Source organism: Arvicola amphibius, chromosome X (assembly GCF_903992535.2).
Source record: "Arvicola amphibius chromosome X, mArvAmp1.2, whole genome shotgun sequence".
Classification (NCBI taxonomy): domain Eukaryota; kingdom Metazoa; phylum Chordata; class Mammalia; order Rodentia; family Cricetidae; genus Arvicola; species Arvicola amphibius.
Genome location: NC_052065.1, coordinates 44,913,312 through 44,932,362, shown reverse-complemented (window position 1 = coordinate 44,932,362; position 19,051 = coordinate 44,913,312). Strand labels below are relative to the sequence as shown.

Genomic DNA, 19,051 nt, shown 5'->3' with positions numbered 1-19,051 from the left:
CCTTTATCTTCTTCAAGATCAAGTGCTATATCCTCATCAAAACTTTTCATAATCCCTCAAATCTGAGATAACATCATGCCCCATTTATTCTTATATTGATTTGAAATGCATTTTTAACATTTTATATTATTATCTATTCCTTCATTTTTCTAGTGGTTCATAAATTTCTCAGTGGTTGTATTTGATATTTTTATACTGAATTTTTATAATTGACTAAAAATTTTTGATGAAATCCTGAATGAAGAGAAAATAAAAAGTTTGCTACATGTCATGCATATTCTACTCAAATAAGTTTCTTTGCACATGTGGTAATCCAAATGTATATCAAGGATGAACCAGAACTTTCTTTTACCTAATATTGTGTCAGTCAAAATGAATATTATATCAATGTTTATTGAAAAGATGTTTTTACCCATCATCTAAGGATTCTTTTGCAAAATTTAAACAGAAATTAAAAGGTACATTTCTTTTTGATGCTTGCAGCTTTCAGCTCTGAGTGTTATCAGCTTTTAGTTTTACCAGGTCAGCCAATAGTTCTAGCTTTTCAGTCTGAGATAAAAATAATAAAACAGCAAAGCAACATCACCAAAACATCATTGATGCTTGTAGCTGAGAACAAGGGAGGGTGTGTGTGTGTGTGTGTGTGTGTGTGTGAGAGAGAGAGAGAGAGAGAGAGAGAGAGAGAGAGAGAGAGAGAGAGAGAGGGAGAGAGAGAGATCCCAGATCAGCTATCTGAGAATACAATAAATGAAAGTTATATAGGCAAAGAGGTTAGTCTTCTGAAGGCAGAGCACAGCTACACAGGATCACAGAATTTCTACAGTCCCTCACTGTTTTTGCAGTCAACACCAAGGTTTGCACTTGCTTCAGCAAACAGCTCGTGTGTGTTGGGACTGTCTTATCATAAACTGCAAGAGAAGATAGAAGTGTGCATTACCAGCACCTTAGGAGGCGAAAAGAAAACTTCAAAGAGGCTTTTGTCAAACCTCAAGGGATTTTTGTCTACTAGATTAGTGACAGCGGCAGTTGTTAGAACAGAGAGTCTCACACAATAGTAGTAGAAGATGCAGCATCAGGAAGGATGGCGAATGCAGCGACAACAGCAGTTGCTGCAAAAGTAGGGGGACCGTAGCCTGTGGCGATGAAATTCTGGCATATATTACTACCTATCAAAGCATTTCAGCAGTAGCTGTATCTGACACTCAGTATCTCAGTAGCTCTTAGTCTGGATCGCCACTCTCTCTTCACCCCATTCTGAAGGCCAGGGGTGGTAGAGGTTTTACATAAGGTCACCTGGGCTTAATATGCAGAAACATAGACTCGGCAGGCGGCGGCCGCCGCAGCTGAGGCGACGAGCTCTGTGGCGGCAACTGGGGCAGCAGAGGAAGGAGGCGGCGGCGGCTAGGTCCGGAGTCCGGCTCCGCTCCCCGCGCCATTTCGGACCCGGAGCGAGCGAGGTGCGGGCCTGAAGGCGGCGGCGGCGGCGGGAGCCTGAGGCGCGGAGGCTCCGCGGCGCGGAGAGAGAGGCCTACTGAAAATGACTGAGTATAAACTCGTGGTAGTTGGAGCTGGTGGCGTAGGCAAGAGTGCCTTGACGATACAGCTAATTCAGAATCACTTTGTGGACGAGTATGACCCTACCATAGAGGATTCCTACAGGAAACAAGTAATAATTGATGGAGAAACCTGTCTCTTAGATATTCTCGACACAGCAGGTCAAGAGGAGTACAGTGCAATGAGGGACCAGTACATGAGGACTGGGGAGGGCTTTCTTTGTGTATTTGCCATAAATAATACTAAATCATTTGAAGATATTCACCATTATAGAGAACAAATTAAAAGAAGACTGGGTGTTGATGATGCCTTCTACACATTAGTCCGAGAAATTCGAAGACATAAAGAAAAGATGAGCAAAGATGGTAAAAAGAAGAAAAAGAAGTCAAAGACAGTGTATAATTATGTAAATACAATTTGTACTGTTTTCTTAAAGCATATTTAAGTAAAGGTGGTAATTTTTGTACATTACACTAAATTATTAGCATTTGTTTTAGCATTACCTAATTCTTTTTTCCCCTGTTCGTGCAAACTGACAGCTTTTATCTTAAATGCTTATTTTAAAATGACAGTGGAAACCTCTTTATTTATTTATTATGTATACAACATTCTGTCTTGATGTATGCCTGCACACCAGAGGAGGGCGTCAGATCTCAGTACAGATGGTTATGAGCCACCATGTGGTTGCTGGGCATTGAACTCAGAACCTCTGGAAGAGCAGCCAGTGCTCTTAACCTCTGAGCCATCTTTCCAGCCCTGGAAACCTCTTTAGTCCAAGTGCCAGTATTCCCTGGGTTTTGAACTTAAACTAGCAATGCCTGTGGAAGAGACAAAGACCTGAGACTCTGTCTTGGGTTCTGGTGCCTGTCCTTGATTCCTTGCTACTTCTTTTACTAGCTGTGAGCGTTGGCGTGAACCAGAATAATGAAGCTTTTGAGCCATCCCTGCTCTGTGTTTCATCTAGTCACAGAATGAATTCCTTAGTAATTACAGCTTCATCTGAGACCATATGATTGGTTCTGCTAAGACTGAGGGATCACAGATTTATGGGCTTCCCTTTGATTCACTTCTAGCATGTCCAGAGTCTATCATGCTTCGTAAGTGTAGTTAGTTAGACTGTTCACAAAGGCTTTTTCTTGCTTTCTACTGCTATTAGTCATGGTCATGCCCCAAAATAGTATTTTTTTTTCTAGAAAAGGGGGAAAATGGGGGAAAAAGGCAATGGAAAATAGTGAATAAAAATCCACTCCATATTAGTTAAATTACTGTAAGATTCCTAATAGCTTTTCCTGGTAAGGCAGACCCAGTAAGAAATAGTAACCATTTGGGCTATATTTACAAGCTATTAAATTTTTATAATAATTCCAACAATTTTAACATTATATAAGTTCTCATAAGAATTAGTATAATCCCCATGTCAGAGTGCTCTTTCTTAGCCTAACTTTTAAGGGTTTTGAACTTATGTCTTGATAGTAGTGTTAATTCTGGTAGAGAAATGAAGATGATTTGAGACAGTTACAGCTTAACAGGTGTTGAGATCAAATTAAATAAATTTGATAGCTTCAAGGTTGAGATGTTGGGGTAGGAGGCTACAAGGAGAGTAAATCTTTAGGACAGTGAAGTGTGAAGGTTGGAGAATGCGTATTTCACTAGTCTCTCACCTCTGAGCAAACATTCCTAATACTTCCCAAGCTAATGTGTACTTAGAAATCTCTGTGCTCTAAGGATAGATAACAGCAAAAACAATCCCTTCGAGGCACTTAAAGCATTCCTTCAAATTTCTGAAGTGACATTAAAATCCACTGGACTATGAGGACTGGATGTCTGTCTTCTAAAAGTCTGACTTTAGGCATATCACTGTCTTACTCATGTTCAGTCATCTCAAAAACTCTTCACAGCTGTGTAACTTATAGTCATTTGCACACTGGTACACCGACTTGTCACACTCAGCACAATCTGTAACTTTTTTTTTCTTTTTTCTTTTTTTGGTTTTTCGAGACAGGGTTTCTCTGCAGCTTTTTTAGAGCCTGTCCTGGAGCTAGCTCTTGTAGACCAGGCTGGCCTCGAACTCACAGAGATCCGCCTGCCTCTGCCTCCCGAGTGCTGGGATTAAAGGTGTGCGCCACCACCGCCCGGCTAATCTGTAACTTTTTTACATGGATTATCATCTTCACTGCCAGTTTTGAGCAAAATTGTGCAATAGGTAAAGTTTATATTTCAGTATCCATTCTCCAATTGCAGGATTCCCCTCTTTTATGCCCCTGACTTAGTGCAGTTTCCTTTTAATACTTTAATTTCCCCCACTTCAAATTTTATTTTTGCAATGAACAACTACATGAAAGTTGCCCACTAAGGAAGGTTCATCAAAGCTGCCTATGACTTTCTTCCCCAGGGTTTAAAATAATCCAGAAGAAACCAGACTGGGATTTGAACTGATAGCTGGTTTTCAGGAGGCCACTATAGAAATTTAATGTTGATCCTTTTTGACTTCATGCCTGCAGCCCAGCCCAGTGGTGGCTAAGTAGGTGGCTAAGTAGGAATTTTCAAATTTATTTTTTTTTATTATTATAATATAATCTTTTTTTTCTCATGGTTTATTTTTTTATATTTAAAAATTTCCATCTCCTCCCCTCCTCCTCCCCCTTCCCTCCCCTCCTCCTCCCCCTTCCCTCCCGTCCTTCTTCCCCTTCCCTCCCCTCCCCTCTACCCATACCTCCCCTCCCTCCCTCTCAAGGCCAAGGAGCCATCAGGGTTCCCCACTCTATGCTAAGACCAAGGTCCTCCCAACTCCCCCCAGGTCCAGGAAGGTGATCGACCAAGCTGAGAAGGCTCCCACAGAGCCCGTCCATGCAGAAGAATCAGAGCCCAGAGCCATTGTCCTTTGCTTCTCAGTCAGCCCCCGCTGTTGGCCACATTCAGAGAGACGGGTTTGGTCGCATGATCCATCAGTCCCATTCCAACTGGAGTTGGTGATCTCCCATTAGTTCTGTCCCACCGTCTCCATGAGTGAACGCACCCCTCACGTTCCTGACTTTCTTTCTCATGTTCTCTCTCCTTCTGCTCCTCATCAGGACCTTGGGATACAGGAAGGGTGGATATGGGAGCAGGGAAGCATATATCTTAATTTAAGGAGCCACCTGAGGGTTGTCAAGAGACTTGACCCTAGAGGGGTTCCCAGGTTTCCAGGGAGACACCCCCAGTTAGTTCCTTGGGCAGCTGAGGAGAGTGAGCAGGAAAAGGCCAGTTCCTATAGCCATACTGATGAATTTCTTGCATATCACCATAGAACCTTCATCTGGCGATGGGTGAAGAAAATGACAGAGCCCCACATTGGAGCACCGGACTGAGCTCCCAAGGTCCTGATGAGGAGCAGAAGGAGAGAGAACATGAGAAAGAAAGTCAGGACCGTGAGGGAACCTCCATGTGGCGATAGATGAAGAAAATGACTGAGCCCCACATTGGAGCACTGGACTGAGCTCCCAAGGAATTTTCAAATTTAGTGTGGACAAAGAGCACTGTGGAAGGAGAGCTTAATCTCCATCTGGGTATCATCCTGGTTGATAAGAGTCCATTGTTTTAATAAATGCAGCCTAACAGTGAAAACACTTTAAAGTTTCAATCATAAAGCTCATTTTTAAAGTCAGAATTTATTTCCTCAGCATTTATTCAGTACTTGTCTTAATGCTGGGCACCACACAAGCACTGGGGATGTGATGTGGTATCCCCAAAGAAGGGACACAATCCTTGGCCCGAGGTTTGTAGCGCTTCTAATACTCTAGTAAGACGTGTGGCCGAGGGCCTAGAAATAATAGACTGCATGGTTTCAGTTTTGCGGAGAGGTGTTTGCAGTTTCCTCTCAATTCAGCAAGAATTGCTGGTTGTGATTCCAGTGCAAGTTTATTTCTTCTAAAAGAATAGAAATTCCTTAATCTAGTTTTCTCCTTAAGTACACATTTTTTAAAAACATATGAAAATTAAATATTGACTTCTAAAATAGTTTTATTTGGGTACAAATAAGCAGACACCTGAATTTATTTGCAAGAAAAGAAAATTAGTAGGATTCTGAAATGTTCTAAGCTCTACATGTTCATAGAACATTCTTTTGGTGGATATTTTAAGTTCTTTTTAATATGTGTCTGGGGGGTTGGTGGTTTTTCTTTTGTTTGTTTCGCTTTGTTTTGTTTTTGCTGGGAGAGGAGGGTCCAAGATAGGGCTTCTCTGTGTAGCCCTGGCTGGCCTGGAACTCACTCTATAGCCCAGGCTGGCCTCAAACTCACAGAGATCTGCCTGCTTGTGCCTCCCAAGTGCTGGGATTAAAAGCCTGAGCCACCGCTGCCCAGATATTAAGTTTTAACACAATTAGTGACGTTTCTTGTTTCTATACAGAGGAGCAGGTGTACTTCAGGACCTGTGGTGCATAATCAGATATTTACTGGAGACTCTGGGCAGTGTGTTAAGTAGTGGTAATTACCATTGTGTAAATTTTGAATATTTAGTCTTTTATTAACAAGAAGGTTTTGTAAAGATTTTTTAAAGGGAAAAAGTCCGAGGAACAAACATAAATGCTATCTAGTTACTACAGCTTGTTGAAAATGAAAACCAGTGCTAAATCACAGTCATAGGCATTAGCATGTTTGTAGGAATATAGCAGATGAATACAATTTGAGTAAATATTTTCAATCAGGAGTTCTAGGCTCTACTGACTGAGTCACACTGCATAGGGATTTAGATCCTAATTTTTATAGATTATTATGACTTTTCACTGTTGCACAATTTTGTTTAACATATATAAAAGTTACGTGAGGCATGTCAGAAGTTACAGTTTGCAAATTCATCTCATTTTGCATTCCACTGATTCTTCCATTTTTCCCCTCAAAACAATAATATATATTTAGGAGGGATTTTTTGTAGGCAACAAAATTTTAAACTCCATTTGTTAAAAGTAGTAATTTCTTGATAATCATGTAGTCATTTTTAAGACCCAAAAGTTACTTTAAAGGTGAGTTTATACTTAATGACTTCTGTGTAATACTGGGTAGCATGAATTCTGCGCTGAAAAATTGAACAGATATACCCAGTAGGTGTAAAATTATGTCAAAACATGAAAATTATTTCTAAAGAAGTATATTGGTTTTCAAAGAATAGTTATTAATTAAATTCAGATTTGTGGTGTGCCTGTTTGGGACGGTGGTAGGCATTTTAGATGAATTTGGGAAAATTCAGTTCTCTGCAGAAATGCCAGTTTCAGACCCACCCACCCCCACCAGCTAAGTGGGCTGTGTCCTGATTTATCTCCAGGTCCCCAATTCCACTGTCTTATTCTTCATGTTGAAAACACTTCTGCATTTTTATTTGAGTGCCAATTTCTTACTAGTGCTATTTCTTAATGTAACATGTTTACCTGGAATGTATTTTAAGTATTTTTGTATAGTGTAAACTGAAACATGCACATTTTGTACATTGTGCTTTTCTTTCCTCTCTTTTTTTTCCTTTTTTCTTTTTTTGGTGTGTGTGGGACATATGCAGTGTAATCCAGTTGTTTTCCATCCTTTGGTTGTGCTGATCTAGGGAATGTTGGTCATATCAAACATTAAATTTAAAAATGACCATTCTTTTAATTAAAATTAACTTTTAAATGTTTATAGGAGTATGTGCTGTGAAGTGATCTGAAATTTGTAATATTTTTGTCATGAACTGTACTGCTCCTAATCATTGTAATGTAATAAAAATAGTTATGGTGAAAAAAATATATACAAAAACATAGAAAACAATCTTTTCTGGGAGATGAGACCTCTCCTATTTTGTCTCAAATTAGTGCGTGTAATTTACCAATATACTTGCGCCATTTCACAAATGTGCACTTTTTAACTAAAACATGTCCTGAATCATTGAAACTAAATAGGTCATTAGGGATATCAGCAGTTTTCAATTTTTTTATTTATTCTTTGGACTCATGTACATTTATTGAATGTATCCCTAATCCATAGCCATCCCATTCCCTTACTCCAACACATTTCCCTCATGAGTTCATACCCTTTTTAAATATATAACCCAAAGTTCCGTTATCACTGGTGATGTGAGCATTGCTATGGGGCCAACCACTGGAGCATGGTTAACTTTCTCTCCCAGCAACCATCACTTTCCAATACCACACCATATAGGGGTAGGAACCCATGACTTCAACTCCCATGCTAGCACCAGCCTTGAAGTCAGTAATAGGTAATACAAGTGATCTGACCCATTAAAATCTAACATTTGCTTAATAAAAAAAATGATGACTAAAACAGAAGAGGGAAAGGAGAGGAAATCAAAAGAGAAATTTATACATCAATATAATCCAATAGAATATTCTGTATTGGTAGACATTTTCTGTAGTTGTACTGCCAAATATGGGAGATGCATATGATCATAAAACATTTAAAACAAGCAGAGTAAAACTTAACAGATAATATTGTACTTAGATATTTTTATTCATTGAGAGTTTCATTCCATGTATTTTGATAGCATCCACACCCTATCCATTCCTATAACTACTTCCAAATCCACTTCCAGTCTTCCCATAACCACTGTATCCTCTTATTTTTCCTTCATTAACCCATCAAGTACAATTTCTGCTGCCCATATATTCATGGTTATGGGGACATCCACTGGAGCATAGCAAACCTATCAGGAGGTTTATATGTAAGGGTAATATGTAAAAGAAAACACACACACACACACACACTCCACTACACTGTCAACCAAAACCCTAAGCTAAAACAAAGTCTGCAGTACTACACATTAGAAAATAGGCCAAGATGCTTATTAACAAAGAAAAAATGTTGAGGATATATCCAAGATATTTCATAGTTTTAAAAAACATAGTTCATGAAGAATATTTACCTCACACTATCTCAAAATGAAATTTCTGGACTGAAAGCATATGATCAAAGAACCAGACACTTGTTGCTTGAATCCAGGCACTGCTATCATTAGTTATGGATCTTGAATAAATTATTTATCTTCCCAATGTCTTTTTAAGGCCTAGAGAATAGTCTTCATGAATACTTAAATACTAGGTATGCATTAATTTTTTTTTTATTCTTAGAAACATTGTGGTAGTAGAGAGATGGCCCCACAGCTAAGTGTTTTCTGTTCTTACAGAGGGCCTAAGTTTGGTTCCTAGCACCCACATGGCAGCTCACTATAACCAGTACCAACAAATCCAGTGCCCTCTTTGGGCCTCTGTGTGTTCCAGGCACATACGCAGGTAAACACTCAAATAAAATAAATGGTAAAATTCTGTTAAAATTGCTATTTTATTTTTGTTTTAGAGGAATTAGTTTAACTTTAATATAGAAAGAATATTGATCCTGACATAATTTTGAAGATTAAGAAGCTAAGTTTTGGAAATAATAATAGCCTTATGACAGTGCATAGTCCTAAAACACTATGTAAAGATTCATATGGCTATTCATAAATTGAAAAATGAATAATAATAATAATAATAAATGTTAAAAATGTTCAATCCTGGCTATAGAAAGTGGTAGCATTAATCCCCCATTCCCTGTTTCGGGTAGGATAAGTGAAGTTTCCAGGGATAGTGAGATGGCTCAGTGGTAGAGACACTTGTTGCTGAAGCTGGTGAGTTGAATTTTACCCCATGGACCCACAAGGTAGAAAGAGAGAACTAACTCCTCAAGCCATTCTCTGGTTTCTACCATGCATCATCATGTTCTTGGTAACAAAGGACTAGAAGAACTAAGAGACTCACTTGGACCTCTCCCTGTACTCTCTAATATCTTCCACTTCAACATTGCTAAGAGAATTTCACACTTCCACAGAAGTCACCTACTTCTATAAGAACCACCTTATAAATCAGGGCTGTTTAATTATTTTCCACATGTTATTCTTTTTACATGCAAAACTCTTACATGACCCCAGGAACAGAAATATATATTGCAGGTATATTAATAAAACATTGATAAAGCAAAAGGAAATTCATTTAAAAATAATTTTGTTATAAAAATCATGTTAACATTTATTAAAGATTAAAGTAAATTTGCATAATAATGAGGTTTATATACTTATTTATTTCTACATAAAGAATTAAATCGATGGCTCAGGGGATAAAATTACCTGCACCAAACCTGATAACCCAAGTTTGATCCGCAGGGACCACATGGTGAAAGAGAGAATCAAATTTTGCAAGTTATTCTCTGACCTCCACACATGTGCCTCAATGTGAACTCATACAAAATAAATATATAAAATGTAAAAATAAGAAATTATGTAATCCATAGAGATGTTGCCATTGGGAGAAATAGTCTTCTCCAGGGAAGAGCACACTAACTGGTTAGACAATACTGAATGGTCAGCCCCGAAAACCTATACACATAAAAATTGTTTTATGTAGACTGAGCAGTTTGTATTTATATTACATGGTACTGGAAGGTGATGCACACCACTCTACTTGGAAATGCAGAGGGTGAGTCATCTATAGTCAAATTCAGCTGTGAACCTTGTGAACTGCAATAGTCACCTGCGTGTTTAGGTAGTCATGTTGGTAAGACCTTATGGATGTGACTTCAGGCATAAGGGTATGACTTCACACAATCTCACAGGAAACTTTGTTATCCTCTGGCTCTTACAGTCTTTCCAACCCCTCTTCTGCAATGATTCTTCAGCTTTAGCTGGGGTGTTGTATTGTAGATATATCTGAATGGGTTCCATATATATGCATTTTCATCGGGTGTGGCTTTCTGTAAAGGTCCACATTTGTTGCATGCGGCGAGCGAACCCTGACCAGCAGGGAAAGATCACCACCGACACAGGATTCTTCTCTGATCACACTTTAATGAAGCGCTGCTTGGTTGAGGGAGAGCTGGAAGCAGGGGGCTCCGAGCCAGGCTGGGTGGCGGCTTATATAGAGGAGGACGGGGCGTGTCTACTGATTAGGTGACGAGGCAGAAAAGGATTGGTGGAAACCTGTTGCTAGGCAGATGTGGCGCGAAAAGTTCGCGCCACATACTTGTTTACTTTAGCCCTCGGCGCCATCTTGTAATGGCGAAATGTAAGTGCGGCCGCCACAGTTCCCCCCTTTTAATTTTATGACATTTAAAAGACAGTCAAGGCTGAGGTCAGAGGACCTTACCCTGAAAATGTAGACATGTCCCGTTTTTCTCAGGGATGGGAAAAATAAGCAGGACTACCCATATGCATAAGGTCATGATCTCCTGAGTGGATCTACTCAGTGCACTCTTAGGTGCAAAACCTCCTGTCCAGGACAACACATCCCCAGATTCAGGGGAACCTCATCGATCCCTCTTTCCGAGTGCAATGGCTCAATGGCCTTCGGGTGCAAAAGCAGGGATTAGGGTCAGGAGTCCTGTAAGATGCTGATCCAAGCTTGGGGGGAGTTACCGGCCTCCAAGGCTGCGAGGGCACGAGCAATGGCCACCTTTTCCCGTTTCCTTACCCGAATCAGCCTTAGAATCAGAAACAACGCCAATATCACTCCCGAAGTTAATATTAATCCTAGCACGCCAACCCCTGCCCATTCCTTAATATATGAAAAGGTATCTACCAGCCAATCTGTAAATTCCCCCAGCGAAACCATAGTCGCCTGGGTTTGATTCAAAGCCAAAATCTTCAAACTAAAATTTGCTTGCAATTGTTCCAATTCCCTTGTCCAATTGCCATTTAGATATTGAGAAATCGCTCGGGATTCATTAAGGGTAGCAGTATAGGGGGTAACACACAAGTGCTTAGTACGATCTACACAACCAAAGGTAACTATATCAAACATTTTTAACATATTTCTTTCCACCAAATCAACTCTCTTATTTAACAATAAAATACCTGACATTAATTGATGGTTAATCTTTTCTTGTATATACATAGCGTCCGAGGTTTTTTGAACCACGGAATTGATAAAAGTAACTGTCTGAACTTGATTGGCCATAGCTACTCCTGCAGTAACAGCTGCAGCAGCAGACACTGCAATAGCCGTCACAATAGTTGCTGTAATGCCAAAATCCCTTTTCCGGCGAACCAGGGTGGCTAATGGGAAGTTCTTAGGATTGGCTTTTACAGGCAAAAACACAAAGGTAGGGATGCGCATAACAATCGCACCTGAATGGTAGAAATTCCAACATTGTGACAGAGAGCAATTATCCTTCTTGCAATCAACTGCAGTATTATTTGAACTCCCTGTAGTATTAAACAAAAGCCAGACAAAGGGAGGATCCAGGCAAACTCTGGTTTGCCGTAGAGTAGTATTATGTTTTTTCTCTACACTAGTTATATTAATTTCTTTAGAAGTGTGATTCATAATCCCTGTATAATTATTTAACATAATTATTCCAGAGCGAACAAATGTAGCAAATGGAGACAACTCAGTTATAGCTCCTCTGGAATTCATAAGTATCCATGGTGTAAAGGGTGATCCAACCTTTATCATAAGTTTTCTTTTAACCTTAAAATGGTTAAGATTCCTAAGAACCCATCCAGAATTATTGTAAAACTTATCATATCGTCCTCTGCAATCCACAAATTCAGGGGGATAGCTCAAATCATTACCAGAGCATCTAGGGACAGACCAAGAAAAAATATTATTACTAGTATGATTACTATTGCCAACCTGTGAATCACTATTATTAACCTTGCTAACCTGTACCCAATTGGGCGTTGTAAGGTTGCAACTGATCCCATAAGTGGTAACATTAACAGTATCATTGGAACCGAAATAGGAGCCAGATCCAGATTTAGCTCCAGATCTGACCTGAGGCAGGGCTACGCTAATGGCCTTTCTCAAAAAATTAGGGGTATCTTCTAAAAATGGATCTCTAGCTACAGTAAGATTCATAGCATCTAGCAAGATGCAGTCTGAGATAGAAGTGCTCTGATTTGTGGTAAAACATAAAGTTCCTGCTAGGGGCACTACAGTTTGATTAAATTTTTGTTCCTGAGCATCCACCTTTTTGCAAACTAAGTTCAATTGGCAACTATCAACAAAAAATTGTGGCAATATTGTGGACTCATTGTGAACAGGAATTGGAATGGGCCATGTACGGGCCACAGCCCAGAAATAAGATTCTTCAGATTCAACTGAAACCGGCAGGTTCACCAACAGGATCAGGAGCAGCAACATCTCCTTGCTCTTCGTCAGGCTGCTCCAGTGTTGTCACGATCCTTGTCAGTCTGGTAGGGATCCACACCGGATCCGGCCGATTCTGAGGAAAGACACAAACAGCTCCCCTGGACCTCTGTATCACAGGGTCCGGTCCATACCATTTGTTATCAATTACATCCTTCCATTTTACTAATTCTGTATTTCTGTGTCTGTGGTCCATATGTCTTTCCGCGGCTGAACAGCCATTGGAATCCAAGGTCAAAAAATTAAATGTAAAGAGAGCGAGAGATATTCTATCTCGCGGGGATGCGCCCTCGGCTATTCCCCCTTTTTGTTTTTGAAGCAATTCCTTAATGGTGCGGTTAGCCCTTTCCACGATGCCTTGTCCTTGTGGATTATAGGGCAAACCAGTAGTATGATTAATTTCGAAAATAGAGCAGAACTGTTGAAAACTTTTAGAGGCATATGCCGGGCCATTATCAGTTTTTAAAGAATAAGGCTTGCCCCAAGCAGCCCAGGCTTCTAGGCAATGGGTCCTTACGTTAAGGACCTTTTCACCACATAACGGGGTGGCATGTATAACACCTGAACAAGTGTCCACGGAAACATGCAAATATTTTTGTTTACCAAATTCTGAAACATGAGTAACATCCATCTGCCAAAGGGTAAGTGGCTTTAACCCACGTGGATTAACCCCAATATGAGGCGGATGATGAAAGATCACACAGGAGGAACATTGTTTAACTATCTCACGCGCTTGGTCGCGAGTAATATTAAACTTAAGGCGAAGGGTATTTGCAGGCACATGAAACTTTCTATGAAATTGTTCAGCCGATTGCATAGGATCCAGGGCAACTAAAGCCATTTCCCTGGTAGCCCTATCAACCATATCATTAGCTTCAGTCATAGGTCCAGGAAGACCGGAATGAGCTCTAATATGACCGATAAAAAATGGTTTAGCACGTTGAATTATACAATTCTGAATTTGTAATAACAAAGATGCAACCATGCTACTAGGTTTAACATATGCAGCCACTTCCAGATGTTTTACAGCATTAACTACATAGCATGAATCAGAATACAAATTAAAAGGCTGATGGGGAAAGGCCTTAAAGACCTCCAACACTACTTGACACTCCACGACTTGGGGTGCTCCAGAGCGAAATTTCAGAGTAACAGGCGGGGAGCCATATACCATATAGGCTCCAATTCCAGTTTTGGACCCATCAGTAAAAATAGTCAAGCCATTATTCAAAGGAGAAGCACTGGTAATCTTTGGAAAATATACAACATTCTGTGCCATAAAGGACAGCAATTTATCAGACGGATAATGATTATCAATAACGCCTGAATATGAGGAAATCAATACGGCCCAATCATCAGTAGTCCCTGTCAAAACTTCAATTTGATCTTTGGTATAGGGCAATATTAACTTCTCTGGCATTTTTCCAAAGGAGGTCAAGCTGAACTTCACTCCCAATAATGCCTGTTGTGCCACTAAATCAGGATAATAGCTTAACGTGCGCGAACCAAGTGTATGACCATGTATCCACCAAATCGGTCCTGTCTGCCATAATACTCCAGTAGGATGACCAACAGTGCGCAGAATGCAAAGCAATAATGGTTGTTCTGGATCAAACCGAAGAACCTGAGCTTGTTCTATGGCCTTTTCCACTATCTTTAATGCCTCTTTTCCTTTGGGTGTAAGCTCTCTAGGTGACGTTACATCAGGATTTCCTTCTAATATTGAGAACAACGGCTGCAAAGCTTCACGGGTAATGGGGAGATATCCTCTCAGCCAATTTATATCTCCGAGCAATTTTTGAAAATCATTTAAAGTGCGTAAATGTGATGTGCGAATGCAAATTTTTTGTGGAAAAATCTGTTTTGGGGTAACATGGGCTCCTAAAAACTCTATAATACTTGTCTTTTGAATCTTATCGGCGGCAATAATCAGCCCCTTTTGTTTTAAGGATGCCTCCAGGGCAACTAATGCCCGTTCTAGCATATGCTCTTGTTTTGCTGCCAATAGGATATCATCCATGTAATGGATCAGCCTAACTTTTGGAAAACTACGTCTCACTGGTTGTAACGCCTGATCCACGTATAGCTGGCACATGGTGGGACTGTTGGCCATACCCTGTGGTAAAACCTTCCATTGATAGCGTTCATCAGGCTGTTCATGATTTATAGAAGGAACAGTAAATGCAAAACGATGTTTATCTAAAACATGCAAGGGTATAGAAAAGAAGCAATCCTTAACATCTATGGCAAAAACAGGCCAATCTCTTGGTAAAGCACTTAAAAGAGGCAACCCTCTTTGGACAGATCCCATGAGTTGCATTTGTGCATTAACTGCTCTAAGGTCATGCAGCAGCCTCCATTTTCCTGACTTCTTTTTTATGATGAAAATAGGGGAATTCCAAGGAGACACAGAAGGTTCAATATGACCAAGCTGAAGTTGTTCTTTAACTAATATGTGTGCGGCCTGGAGCTTTTCCATAGACAGGGGCCACTGAGGCACCCAAACGGGTGTATCTGTGCCCCAGGGGATGCGTAACGCATCATCAGTGGCCCCTAGGAAAAACCCAAGCCCTTCCGATCAGATTTGGGAGTGGGCAACACGGGATCACTTCGTCCTTGAAGGCGAGCCCCCAGCCCTTTTCCTGGTACAAAGCCTTGTGCCTTCATGACATCTTTACTCACTTGAGAATAATCATTGGTAATTATCAATTTTAATTGTTGTTGTACATCCCTTCCCCATAAATTTAAAGGAAGGTCTATGACAAAAGGCTGAAAAATGCCTTGACTGTGTTCCATCCTCCAATGCAATTGCTTAGCACTCATATCTGGAGTATTTTGATATCCTAGACCCTGTAAGGTTTGTGCAGCCGTCTGTAACGGCCACCTCTTCGGCCAATCCTGTTTACGCATCACACTTCTGTCCGCTCCGGTATCCAATAGGCCCGTAAAGAGCTTTCCTTCTATTTCTAGGGTACACATGGGGCGATCATCAAGTCCTATAGACAAGCATGCTAGTTCAACCCCAGAGGAGCCGAACCCTCGCTTGCCCCTCTCTTTCTCATAAGAGGGAAATTTTTCATGGTCTGATCGAAGAATTAACAATTGTGCAATACGATCTCCGGGTGCAATCGAAATGATGCCAAACGGAGAATGACACATTACCTTAATAATGCCTTTGTAGTCAGGGTCGATCACTCCAGGTAGCACTAATAACCCTCTAAGAGTACTAGAGGATCTTCCTAAAACTAGTCCCACTGTTCCTTCCTTTAGAGGTCCTGACATATCTGTGTCTATAGCTTGAACACCCATACTCTGAGTCAGTACCAATCCGGTGGTGGCACGGAGGTCCAACCCTGCGGAGCCTGTGGTGGCCCTTCTGATGACTGGGGTGGTCTCATGTTTGGCTCCTGAATTGCCCCATAAATTCTCGGGCCCTGGGGTAGTGGGCCCTTCTGCCCGTTTTTTGACATGGCTGATGTTGCATTAGGTATGGGCTGTCCATTGATATCCTTTACGGATCGACACTCATTTGCCCAGTGTTTTCCCTTTTTGCACCGCGGGCATGTGCCCGGCTGTCTCTGACCTTGGCTCTTTTTATGTGTGCCTTGGGGGCAATTTTTTCGTATATGCCCCGGCTTCCCGCAATTAAAGCAGGTACCTGATCTTCCCTGCCCCCTGGAGACTGCTAGCATAGCAGCCGCTAGACCAGCATTAGTTAGAGGGCCGCCTATCTCTCGGCAGGCCTTAAGCCAAGCATCCAGTCCTTTATTTTTCCACGGCATGATGGCTCTCTTACATTCTTTAGTAGCCTGTTCAAACACTAACTGCTGAACCAAAGGCATAGCTTCTTCCGCCTCACCGAAAACTTTTCCTGCAGCTTCCATCATGCGAGCCACAAACTCCGAAAAAGGTTCAGTAGGGCCTTGAATAATTTTAGTAAGGTTGCCCGTCACTTCACCTCTTTTTGGTATCATTTTCCATGCTCTTGTGTAAATTTCATTAATTTGTTGATATACCTCCACTGGATAGGCTGTTTGATTAGCCGTCCATTGCCCTTGCCCTAATAACATGTCTGCATTCCAGGGAGCTCGATTTGGCGTTTGCGCATTTACTCGAGCCTGAGTGTGAGCAGCTTCTACCACTATAGATCTATAATCTAGATATTGACCTGTAGAAAGGCATGCTCTAGCAATTTCCCACCAATCTGTTGGTGTCATAGCTCTGGTGGTCAACCGAGTCAGTAATGTGCGAGTATACTGCGCATTAGCTCCATAAGTCTTTGCCGCTTCCACTAAATCTTTTAACTCTTTATAAGGGACTGGCTCATGATATCTTTGTTGATTTTGATCCTCAAAAACAGGAAATACCACCACTGAAGGTGGATAATGCACAGCTAACTGCGCAAGAGTGCCCCTGTCGATGAAATGGCAGCTACTCCTGGGCTGCACGTAAGGAGGGGGAAACTCTCTAGTGGGCGCTTTTAGAGCTGGCCCATATCTCTCCTCCTCATAACGTGCATCTTCCTCCTCTAAGCTCTCCTCCTCTGCCTCTAACAACTCTTCTTCAGACAGCCGCAAGGCTGCGAATTCATCCAGCACCGGATACAGGGGAGGTGCTGAAGGTTTATTTATCTTAGGATCCTCCTTTTCTTTTATATCTTTCTTTTCCCCTTTTTTGTTCCTTATTACCGTGCACTTTTCTTCAGTATCCTCCTCTGTCTTTGAACCTGCTTCTGAAAGGCTGTCCTGGTGTCTTGCTAGCATTTTCCTTCCTTCTCTTAACTCCTCTACATTTTTTCCGTCTTTCAAACAGGAGTGTACTAATCTCCAAAAAGGATAAGTCCCCTTCTTTAATTGCCCCTGTTCCTTTGCTGCCTCCAAATCTTTGCCTAGCTTTCTCCAGCAATGCAGATTTAGATCCCCAGACACCGCAAACCACGGAGCCGAGCGATCAATATCCCCGACAATCACCTTTATGGTGGATTTTGAGATTTTCAATCCTCTCTCCTGTAGTAACCGCTGTATGGGATCTACAAAATCGCATACACTGGAGACAGACTGATCGTTGCCCATCTTTGCTCACTTTTCTACAAGAGGCTTACAAAAGGGCAGAAAAATCGCCTTATCTGCTACGGATTTACTTTCACTTTAGATGTTACAGCAGAGACACTCCTCTCCTGGTCTATGACAACGGATAAAAATGCAAAAGGCATAAACCACTACAGCAAAAACAACCACTGCTAGTGCAAACCACAAAGGACTAATTCCTCCAAGAAGCATACCTAAGGATACTTACCGGCGCCGACCGCTTCGTGTGTAGAGTTCTGAATCCTTTTCGGCCCCCTGTGTGTGTCCGCCGAAGTTCCCGGGTTTCGGCACCAGCTGCGGCGAGCGAACCCTGACCAGCAGGGAAAGATCACCACCGACACAGGATTCTTCTCTGATCACACTTTAATGAAGCGCTGCTTGGTTGAGGGAGAGCTGGAAGCAGGGGGCTCCGAGCCAGGCTGGGTGGCGGCTTATATAGAGGAGGACGGGGCGTGTCTACTGATTAGGTGACGAGGCAGAAAAGGATTGGTGGAAACCTGTTGCTAGGCAGATGTGGCGCGAAAAGTTCGCGCCACATACTTGTTTACTTTAGCCCTCGGCGCCATCTTGTAATGGCGAAATGTAAGTGCGGCCGCCACAGTTGCAAAGAGGACTACACTCATCTGTGGGTATAAGGGCAAATATTTAGAATGTATTTAGGGATTAGTAAAGTGGCAGTTATAGGTTCTTCTCTAAGATTCATGACTCCATCATCCTTGGCTTTGCTTTCAGTACCAGACATGGTTTCCCTGTTGTTATGTGGGTCTTAAGTACAATAAGAAAGATATTGCTTATGGCCATGGTATGGATACACCTAATTTGGGTTATTATGTCATGTTGTGTTGTGGTTCATAGGTGTCATACCTGGGCAGGGTTATTGGTTTCTTCCCTCCCTTGGAAGCTTATATGATACCTTCTGGTGGCATGAAAACTGGTCCTCATGGAGGAGGCTTTCAAATCAACTCCAGCACAGGGGCCTCTAGGCTCCACGTCTCAAGCACATTGTGTCTTTAGCAATACGTTCTTACCTTCTACCTTTGTGAAACAACTAAGGGAAATAACAATGGCCTATAATGTTTTGAGGGTCTCTTAGACAACCCTGACCAACATCTCAAAAGAGGGCTTCTCATGCCTTGACTTGGATGTTTTGTGTTAGACTTTTTTGACACTTGCAGTATTGTCAGCAAGATAGAAAGATCCAATTGAACTATACATGAATGTTTATACAAAGACTTATATTTATCAAAAGTATTTTAGATAGATAATTAATAGT

The 19,051-nt window shown here is 41.3% G+C and overlaps 1 protein-coding gene across 1 annotated transcript; it reads left to right on the top strand.

The window, feature by feature from the left end:
* The first annotated feature begins 1,441 nt into the window (after nucleotides 1-1,441).
* Nucleotides 1,442-18,792, top strand: LOC119804230 (GTPase KRas-like). The gene is made up of 2 exons (XM_038315711.2): nucleotides 1,442-1,960; nucleotides 18,634-18,792. Exons 1-2 carry the CDS (start codon nucleotides 1,538-1,540, stop codon nucleotides 18,790-18,792), a joined length of 582 nt encoding a protein of 193 aa, XP_038171639.2. The 5' UTR covers nucleotides 1,442-1,537.
* The last annotated feature ends 259 nt before the right edge of the window (nucleotides 18,793-19,051 follow it).

Bases quoted from the DNA above. Each gene is read 5' to 3' on its own strand.
- LOC119804230 (XM_038315711.2), top strand. From the start codon at position 1,538: ATGACTGAGTATAAACTCGTGGTAGTTGGAGCTGGTGGCGTAGGCAAG. The intron at 1,961-18,633 runs GTAAATACAATT...TGTGGTTCATAG, and splicing joins CAAAGACAGTGTATAATTAT to GTGTCATACCTGGGCAGGGT.